At 37.3% G+C, this 10,133-nt stretch overlaps 1 protein-coding gene and 1 long non-coding RNA gene across 2 annotated transcripts; one reads left to right on the top strand and one right to left on the bottom strand.

Annotated features, from left to right (window-relative positions):
* The first annotated feature begins 3,012 nt into the window (after window positions 1–3,012).
* On the top strand, window positions 3,013–6,525 carry LOC107589244 (uncharacterized). The gene is made up of 3 exons (XR_001609658.1): window positions 3,013–3,428; window positions 6,313–6,365; window positions 6,446–6,525. It is a non-coding gene; the product is annotated as an uncharacterized lncRNA (long non-coding RNA).
* Window positions 6,082–10,030, bottom strand: LOC107589242 (coiled-coil domain-containing protein 80-like). The gene is made up of 7 exons (XM_016277623.1): window positions 8,431–10,030; window positions 8,179–8,335; window positions 7,560–7,693; window positions 7,323–7,480; window positions 7,136–7,239; window positions 6,717–6,797; window positions 6,082–6,622 (listed from the first exon to the last, which is right to left on the bottom strand). Exons 1-7 carry the CDS (start codon window positions 9,601–9,603, stop codon window positions 6,309–6,311), a joined length of 2,121 nt encoding a protein of 706 aa, XP_016133109.1. The 5' UTR covers window positions 9,604–10,030; the 3' UTR covers window positions 6,082–6,308.
* Window positions 10,031–10,133: the final 103 nt, after the last annotated feature.

Below are 10,133 nucleotides of genomic sequence, written 5' to 3'. Positions count from 1 at the left end.
GAAAAAATGGGAACATACACGTTACAACTGGGGCAAGTTCAAGCTCAAACCGGTGCACAACGTTTTGCTACGGTTTCCGGTTTGATCGACATAACATTGGTCAACCAATTACAATATCACTATGCTCTTGACACACAACAGCACTGTAGACTTTTCTCACAAGTAAATTTCAGTTGTTTTAAACCACATACATCACTTATGTATATGGATATACAGTAAAGGCAACACTTTTTTTCCAAATGTATGGCATATATATTCTATCTTTGCATTGCTGTAAAAAATATCCTGTTAAATTTTGCAGTAAAAACAGCAGCTGTGGTTGCCAGAAACTTATGTATAGACGATGCACAGGGTCATACACTAAATACAAAACACCACCATGGTAACTCACATGATATTAATTTAATGCAATAAACAAAACTGAAATAACTAAAATAAACTAAATCAATAAACTAAATAACTGATATAACAAAAAACTTCCCAGTGTACATTACTGATTGAAACAAAATAATTTAAAGAAAAATCAACTTACAATTAATCAAATTAAGGTTTTTACTGTAGCATTTTTACAGTCTTTCTCTGTAAAAAATACCAACATATTTACAGTGACTTGCATCTTGTTGATATAGAAGTTGCATCTTGTTTAAGTTTGTCAGGTTTTAAATGGTAAGACAATTGACTGTTCAAAATGAAGTCAAAAAGTATAGGTGTGGTGACATTAGACTTTGCTCCATGCACATGCATGAGAAAATGGGACAGTGGAAAGTTGATATTTTGTGAACTCTGATCGGAAAATCATATGGTAACAGTTTGATATCTTAGCTCAACACAAAGAATTCAAACTTGAAAGCTCGGGATTTGTAGTTTTGTGAGAAAATTGAGTCATCATTTATTTTATTTTTTATTATTGATTATGATGTTATTTAGTTTAGAATTTCACTATTCTTTTTATCCTGTTGCCCGTATTCACTGTTGTCACGATCTCTCTGGGAGGAACGAGGAGACGCAGGAGAATACTTCAACATAGATTTTTAATCAAACAAGCACGGGACAAATACTGGAACTCAAGAATGACATATAACAGCGGACTCAGACTCAGGGAAACACAGGGTTTAAATGCAAGGGGAAAACGAGATAATTAATCAAACACAGCTGGATACAGATTAACACAATGAGGACAGGAACAGGAAACATGACCAAAAAAAGGACAAACAGGAAAAAATGGGAACATACACGTTACAACTGGGGCAAGTTCAAGCTCAAACCGGTGCACAACGTTTTGCTACGGTTTCCGGTTTGATCGACATGTTTCCTGGAAACGGTGTGCAACGGGGTTTGAGATACGTTTTCTTGTTTCTCGTTTACGAATCTTTCAGGAGAGGAAGAATGTTCTTGAAATGTTTGACGACGAGCAGTTAAACCAATCAGTGATTGGTCCATGCGTATTTGGTCATCCAAAATCCCATTTGTGGCACAGCAAAGTGTCGTGAATCAACTCTAAGAATGACACTTAAGATTTAGTCCTACACTTCGCTTAAATTACGACTGAGTAGATAAATAACTACATAAGTGTGTATAAATTACGACTGAGTTGATAAATAACTTTTAATCGCAGCTTTGAGCAAAGAATTTTAAGTCTAAATATAATTTAGTAATTGCGATGTCTTCTGGTCCATATCCTTTCCTTAGGAAGGTGTGCTAGACACTGATTAATGTAACATACAAATACTATACATATTTATATATTTTGCTATTGTATTGTGGAGTGACACTTTCATAAACTTTTCTATACTCCTCTGATTATATAATAGTAAATATTACAATATCATAGCACAACAAGTTTTGGAAAGTGGGGCATGGTTTAAAGGCCTCTGCAGATGGAGAATGAGTGCTGGAGAGTTGATGGTTAAGGGAAACGCCTCTCGTTAATTAAATCTAACAGGTGTTCTCATTTTGCAGTGAGTCTAGAGACAGGATAAAAAGCAGGGCTTGGAGACAGTGCAAGAGATTGCCTGGGGAGCGGGCCATGCTGTCTCGTGCCTTGCCCAAAAGAAACGACTGTTGGTTGGAGACTGGTTTTATGTTTGCGTGAATGCGGAAAAGCCCTCGTGCTTCCCTTTTTTTGTTTGTTTTAAAGAAGTGTCAATAAAAGGGTAAACTCTGTTTCACAGCTGCTCTCAGACCCTGCCTTCCTCATTTCCACACTGGCAAGACAAGAGTTTGTCACAGTCATATAGATCATAACACAGTCTCGGAGGCAAGAAGTGTATCTTTCACATGAAATGTTTGTCTTTTCATCCTGAAATGCGAGGCAAATATTGGATCACCATTAGGAACCACAGTTTCTACAAATCCTTTCACACGATTGGGATGTTCTTTTATTCTGGACTGCAATGGCAGTGACCGTAACATCGAGTGTATTTTGCCGTATTAAACATGTATTTATACCGATTTCATCAGGCTCTGAAAATTCTTCAAAAAGAACACAAAGAATGGCCTTCTCAGCTGCCATAGTTGCAACTCTTGCGTCATCAGAACAGAGTGTTCAACGCACCACCGTTTCCGTAAAAAAAAAAAAAGAAAAATTTTTGCACCGTTGTGTCAGGGCTGAATGCAGTCCTGTAGAGTTGTGTCAGGAATTGTTTATTATTATTATTATTATTATATTTGTGTTATTATTAGTGCTGTCAAATGATTAATTGCGATTAATCACCCAAAATAAAAGTTTGTTTACATGTGTGTTCTGTGTATATTTTATTATGTGTGTATACATAAAGACACGCACATACAGCATATAGTTTGAAAATATTTACATGTGTATATTTATATTCATATAAATTGTCATATATAAATGTAACATATTTTTCTTAAATATGTGTATATATATACATGTATACATATACATAAATATAAACAGTACATGCATATATTATGTAAACAACTTCTACTTTGGATGTGATTAATCGTTTGACAGCTATTATTATTATTATTATTATTATTATGGTCTTTCTGATTAATTGACTAATCCGTATACCAGTGTCCCATGATGGGGACCAGATAGGTCTATAATTTCTGGTTTAATTCGGACCGTGTTGTGGGACCTGAAGTAATTTTGCTGGTTAAATAATTTACGGTGACCGTGACTGCTAGATTTTCTTGTTGAAAACGTTAGTTTAACATGTCCATATTTGAAGTAATGAATTACACCTGTATTTACTCTGCTTGTGTGAACTTGCACCAAAAACCTTGAGACATCATTTGCTTGCAGATGTCACTTGGATTAATAGTTTATCTATTGCAGTGAGATCACACAAAGAGCATGTCTGTGTAATCTCAGACATGGCCTCAGGCTCTGTGCAACTTGACATCAAACAGCTGTCATGAGAAAATCAGCTGTGCTCAAATGAAGTGAAGACCCAGGGTCAGAGGTAAATGTAATTCAGTTTATCTTATGTAAATAAGTGTATGTTTGTATGCAAGTGTTATTAAAGCAAACTGTATTGATTCGTATCACTCCAAGAAATATTGATTTGTGATATGTTTTGAAGTAGGATTTTTTTAGAAAGTTTGTGTACTAGATAAAACTATTTTTTCTTTATTCCGATAGCAAAATATAAGTCTTTTCACAATTGCTGTAGTATGTCTGAAAACAATAACTTAATGTAATATAGTAACTAATCAGAGAGAATATTTCTTATTCCCGCATTCAGTTTTTTTTTTATGCATTCAAAAATGTGTTCTAACATCTACGGAGGTAAATACAGAATCCATTTTTATTTATTTATTTATGGCTGTTACTACTAACAACAGCTGTACTGTTCAAGGCTCCCGACATGCAAAGCAGTCTCACAAAAAGTCCATAGTTCCGTTCTTTGGATAGATGATTTGTGTAATGTGTTTTGAATATGACACCTTGCATGTGTTAACACGTGCTTAACAAAGAGCCAATGGATAGTCAGTGTGTATTTCTCAGATGGTTATGGAGAACCTTAGATGACCATGAGAAGGTGATTTGGGAGATCCCACATTGTGCCTGTGATGCAATCTAAAACGGGTGTCCTACTGTAGTTTCACTTTGTTAGTGTGGTATTATTGAGCTGAATCTGAATGGTTTGCTGTGACCAGAAAGAGCAAAACCAGATATAAAATTAAACTGGTCTGTAGCACAGTCGATCTATGGTCTAAAAGAGCGTGCATTTAGGCAATGAAACCAGATGGTAGAGGAATTCAAGAGAAACTTAAGTGTGTTCTGATGAAGAGGAACAGAGTTGTCAGTGAAGCAAAAACTGACCAAACATTTCACAATTTTTATTTTATTTTACACAATCTAATTTTGCAAAAATACATGATAAAATCCCCTAAATGTTCCCCAGATTAACTTTTTAAAATGTAAATTCCAGTGAAATTTTGTAACCGAAGCAACATTTAATTTCATAGCATATTTTCTGCATATTATCTTTTAATTTATCTAACAAACAAAGTCTGTGATAATGAAAAATGCATGAACGTACATCAACAGAAATATTTTAGGTGAGAAGTAACGAGTTAAGTAGACAAACTATCGGTTAAACGTAGTGTGTTAGGAAAGATAGTTTATACACAGAAGAACTCCTGCACCCTCACCATCTGATTTCATATCATAAATTTCTCTGAACCAGTATCTCTAAAAACTGCCATAAAGTTAGACACCAGTCAATAATGTGACAATTCAGGGATGAAACCAGAGAGAGCACTCACCATGGTGGTAGAGCCAAAGAAATTCTCTCCCAGATGTTCACATGGAGTGCTAGCTCACAACCGGACTGATGAATGTGTTTCGGTTGCTTCAGTTTATTTGTGACTAAGTGCCTGCCCACTCTTGGCTACTTCCCCTATCTGCTGGCAGACCGCTGCACAGTCATCACAGGAAGCCATATCTCTCTCCTCATCAAATCTATTTGCCTGTCCCATACTGCACAATTGCTCTTCCTATGCTCTCATATGCTTCCCTGCTCAGCATGATGATTAAATACAGCGAGAACACGTATAAAAAGTCAAAAAGCATTTGGACTTTTTTTCTTATCTGAACACTCAGCAATATAACAAAGAGTGAAAAATTTAAGGGGGTCTGAATACTTTCCGTACCCACTGTAAGTAATATTAGGAGGAAAAAAGATAGATAGATAGATATAGATAGATATAGAATGTTTCAAAAACTTCACGTAAGCAAAACATTTTCAAAGAAATTAATACTTTTATGTAGCAAGAATGCATTAAATGAATCAAAAGTGACAAATGCATTGATAATGTTACAAAAGAATTATATTTCAAATAAATGCTGTTCTTTCCATTCATCAAATAATCCAGAAAACAATGTATGCGGTTTTAAATATTACGCAGCAAATATAAAAAAAAAAACTGTTTTTGAATTTCTTGAGCACCAAATCAACATACTAGAATGAAAATTAGAGAGAATTTTAAATGCATAATTGCTGCTTAAAAATTTTTCTTTTCCATCACGGGGGAAAAAGTTTTCAAATTAGTGTTGTCAAACGATTAATCGTGATTAATCACATCCAAAATAAAAGTTTTTGTTTACATAATGTGTGTGTACTGTGTTTATGTATGTGTATATTATGTACCGGTATTAAGAAAAGTTTCATAAATGTATATGTATGTGTGTAAGTAAATATTTTTAAAATATATACGGTGTGTATTTATATATACATAATAAATATACATAGCACACTCACATATATAAATAAACTTATTTTGGATGTGATTATTTGCGATTAATCGTTGCCCAGCACTGCAATAAATCTTACCAATTACCAACAGTAGTGTAACTCAACATATAACTGCAGTAAAAGATTATGAGATGCATTATTTGAATGCTTGGCCAAAGAGATGTGTCTTTAATCTAGATTTAAACAGAGAGAGAGTGTCTGAACCCCGAACTTTATCAGGAAGGCTATTCCAGAGTTTGGGAGCCAAATGCGAAAAAGCTCTACCTCCTTTAGTGGACTTTGCTATCCTAGGTACTACCAAAAGTCCAAAGTTTTGCGACTCATAAAGACACTCAGACATTTTCTACAGCTTAGAAATCTAGCCTTTAATGTCAGCTTTTAAAAACAGGAATTGCACGCAATGTCTTTCAGCTATAATTAAGCATCGTAGCATGTGCAGGGAAGTGAAATTTTACAGGACACAGCAAACAAACAGGTACGATAGCTGTCCTAGAGGTAAAGTTTTGCATCACATGATATGGGGTTGTCAAATGCATGACATGTACACAATATGCATGTCTAATGTCTTTATTGTGATGACTTTTAGTCCTCAGATCTGTGGTACAAGTAGCTGTCCTCCGTCTCTTCTGTGTAACCATGGTAAGTACCAGTATTCTCATCTGGACAGTGAATTCCAAGAGTTTGTTGCAGTTTCTGTTCCTGTTGTCGCAATTCCATAGAGTCCACAAGGTCATAGATGCTTCCCAGGGACCACATTGGAGATGGGAACCAGGCCTTTACATCTCCATCCTTACCCACCACCAGCATGCTGAAGTAGTCACGGTTTATCTTCAGCTGATTTCTGAGACTCTCCACCACATCCTGTGAAAGTGTCTCCTTCTCGGGTTGACTTTTCCCTGTAGGTTATAAATATTCCATAGCCATTCTATAATATTTGATGTTACTTGCAAGAAATGATGAATGAGGAAGAAATGAGATTTAAAATCTCACCATTCAATGGAAAAAACTCCACTGTTCCTGAAGCTGTCGATCCAGTACCCACAATCTTCAACAAGGCAAAATGACGAATACCTGTCCATGTGGATATGATTTTAAGTTAGGTTGCCATATGTATAATATATAATTTACTCTTTAAAAAAAAAAAGAAAAAAAAGGTTCCAAAAAGGGGCTTTCTCAGTGATGGTTCAATAGAAGAACCATTTTGAGTTCCCAAAAGAACATTTTAATAATCTAAAGAACCCTTTTCCACTATAAAATAACCTTTTTTTGTGCTATGGAAATGTAAAGTTTCTTCACGAAACCACTGATTCCCATTGAAAGACCCTTTATTTCTTAAGAGTGTATCACTCTTAATTTGATAATTTTTGAAGACATCCACAAAAGCTCAGAGAACATGAAGCATACAGTACCCAGTGGACACTCCTGTCCATTAAGCGCCTGAAGCTGCTGATGGAATGAGTAGTCATCTACAGTAGGTGCTGAGATGATTAGAAGTCTTCGTTTGGACATAAACCTGAGAATTCATATATGATAATCAGAACAATTGGAATGATTATTAATCATAGCTTAAAGCATTGGGAAACTCAAGGTGTTTACCTCAGAAGCGAGTTCTCCTCTTGATTGCTCATTTCTGCTTTAGAGCAGGGTGACGGAAGTTTTCTCTCCTCTTCCTTCTCAGACCGACGTGACGGGAAGTTGTCAATGTAATCCAGTAAATCGGAAGGAGCTGTTGGCTTGTTGAAAACCCTGTTTAGCTAAAACCACATGAAGTATGCCTTTGATTCGGTAGTCTTTCAAAGTCACTGTGAATTAGGAGAAAATAAGTGTTCTTACGTTAGGCCTCAGGTCATAGTCAGTCAATACCATTGAGAAGTTTTTGGAGTCCAGCCCATATTCTCTGCGGATCTCACTGATTAACTCAGGGTTTCTGAACTTTTCTGGCAGGGATGCTTGTGGAGACTCGGAATCTGTTTCGAAAGATGCAACAGGCGTTTTTACATTCAATTGTGCGACACGGTAAGCCCAACACTAATGCATAAGCTAGAACGATCTGAATGTACTTCATTTAAATGTTATTAACTACACAGCAAAACAAATATGACTCATTCACAAACAAATGGCTCTTGAGAGCCGGACCTTTTAAGGGAATCAAAAACATACATCGACAAGACCAGTTCAAATCATGAACAAATTATTCTCGAAAGAGCTGGTTCTTTTTAGTGAATGAAAAACACAGCAAATCCAGTGCATTTTGATTAACAAACAAATGATTCTTTCGAGCTGGTTCTTTTAAGTGAATCCATAAGATACAACGTGACAAAAGTGGTTCAATTCATGAACAAATGGCTCTTTTGAGTGAACTCTGTATCAACACAGCCCTAATAAGCTTCATAAATACGTTCACAAGTGGTTTATTTTATGTACAATGTGCAAAAAGGTGTTTATACATTACCTTGTTGGTAGTGTTGAATGTGTAGTGTAGGATTACGTTCTGAACCCATGATGGACAGCACTGAGACCTTTCTTTGGGAAAACTTGCAGGTACGTAGCTCATTATCATCTCTCTGTTTGATATACTGATTTGAGACATCACTTGGGGATGAAATCACCTATGCCACACAAAACAACAAAAAACATAATCAGATAGACTCTTCCCAGGAGATCTACAAATATGTATGGATCTTCTTAGCAATCAAGAACTCACAAGAAGTCTTCTTCTCCCTTTGAGGTTTTGCATGAATTCTTTAAGAGCTGCCTTTTCCTTATCATCTGCTTCTCGTTGTGACTTCCTCCTCCCTCCTTTCCCCTTTTTCTTCTTGTCATCCTTTCCTTTGCCTTTCTTTTTGGAGCTTGAATGGTCAATGGTTTGCTCTCCTTTGAACCCCTCGTTGAGAGTGTCAAAATGTAATTTTGCACCAACATGTGTTTTATCTGCTTCTGAAGCTTTTTTCACTTCTGTTTCTGACTCTGGGTGTCTGTCACTATCTGGAGTTTTCTTCTGGTCATCGTGCTTCAGCTTCTCATTTCCACTAGATCCAGATGTTGAACCTGTTTTAGCTGATGGTTTGCTGTTGCCTGTGCTGCCTGTCGTTTTACGGATGACGAATCGTGAACGCCCACTCAAAATATCTTGTACTTTGTTTCTCAAAGTTGCCTTTTTGTCAAGACGTGTCTTCTGTGTCAGGAAGATGGACGTGGTATTCGCATGCTTCTGTGGACTGAAGGTCCTACGCTTGCCAGAACCCTGTTTCTTCACCACTAACCTCTTCTTTGTGATCTTGCATTTCACTGGTAACCCCTTTCTTGCGACCTTCTCCAACTTTCGCACAGGCAGCTGGTCGATGACCTCAAGAATGGCCTCAACGCGAACCGGGTAAGGAAATCTCTCACTAACCCTCATGTTCTTCTTCAGAATCAGCATGGAGAAGGTATGGTCCTCCAGCTCAAGGTAATGGAGAAGTTTGCTTACCATTTCAGAGTCCATAACCTCCACAGTGGCTTCTCCTTGCAAGGTCGTACGTTGGATTTTGCCTTCCATCATGGCGTTCTGAATAATAGTGACGATGAGTGTGTCTCTCTCTGCCAAGCGACAGTTCAGTCCTTCAGACTCCTGAATCTGCTTCTCCATCATGCGCAGATAGTTGTCACTGTGCGATGGTGCGGTGATCACCCACAGGCGGTGTTTCCCGGCAAAATCAGCCAAGAGGTCAGACTCCGATGGACTCTCGGGAGCTCCATCTGACCCAACGTCCTCCTTGGGAGTTGCAGGGCCACTTTGATTCTTCACTTGGTGTTTTTTCTTGCCTCCTTTTGCAGAAAGCACCGGGCTGTTGACCCAGTGTGCCAACAGAAGCAAGAAGATCCACAGACGAGACATAGCGAGACTTCACACTCTCCACTAACCTACAGAGTAAGGAGGTAGAGAGAGAAATAGCAGCTTCTGGTTCACATTAGAGTTCGACCTTGTTACAGGAAACTCTTGGAATAACTGCGCTTCAAAGCAATGGTGAGCTGTGTGGCATGTGGAGCAGCTTCTTGCGCCTCATAACTTTGTGTCTGCATTGCGGATGAGCTGTTGTAGGAGAATGAAAGGGCAGGATGAAACCCAACCCCTTTACAACTTCACTGTGACTTGATCTTAGTTGTCAACATTTCATTTACTTTGGCAATTGCTTTAGTGGACAATATTATTGCAGCGTGTATCTTGACAGTTTTAGTATGTTTTCGATATGGCAGTTTGAATAAGAGTAAGAGACCATTTTAATAATAATTCACAAAGGCAAACCAGTCTTCATTGTCCCGGTTCACTCTCGACGCATCTGCAAAACAGACATCAAAACTATGATGATTAGGACCAGAACTCCAAAAATCTTACTGCATGCAAATCTATACTTGTTTTGGTATCAA

The sequence above is a fragment of the Sinocyclocheilus grahami genome, unplaced genomic scaffold, assembly GCF_001515645.1.
Source record: "Sinocyclocheilus grahami isolate Dianchi unplaced genomic scaffold, SAMN03320097.WGS_v1.1 scaffold114.1, whole genome shotgun sequence".
NCBI classification, from domain to species: Eukaryota; Metazoa; Chordata; class Actinopteri; order Cypriniformes; family Cyprinidae; genus Sinocyclocheilus; species Sinocyclocheilus grahami.
Note: the sequence above shows the minus strand (reverse complement) of the source record. Positions and strands in the feature narration are given on the sequence as shown.

What these genes read in the sequence shown, in the direction of transcription:
- LOC107589242 (XM_016277623.1), bottom strand. Translation starts at nt 9,603, where the DNA reads ATGTCTCGTCTGTGGATCTTCTTGCTTCTGTTGGCACACTGGGTCAAC. An exon ending in AAGGGAGAAGAAGACTTCTT is followed by an intron (nt 8,336 to 8,430) that starts GTGAGTTCTTGA and finishes TGTGTGGCATAG; the next exon opens with GTGATTTCATCCCCAAGTGA. An exon ending in ACTATGACCTGAGGCCTAAC is followed by an intron (nt 7,481 to 7,559) that starts GTAAGAACACTT and finishes ATGTGGTTTTAG; the next exon opens with CTAAACAGGGTTTTCAACAA.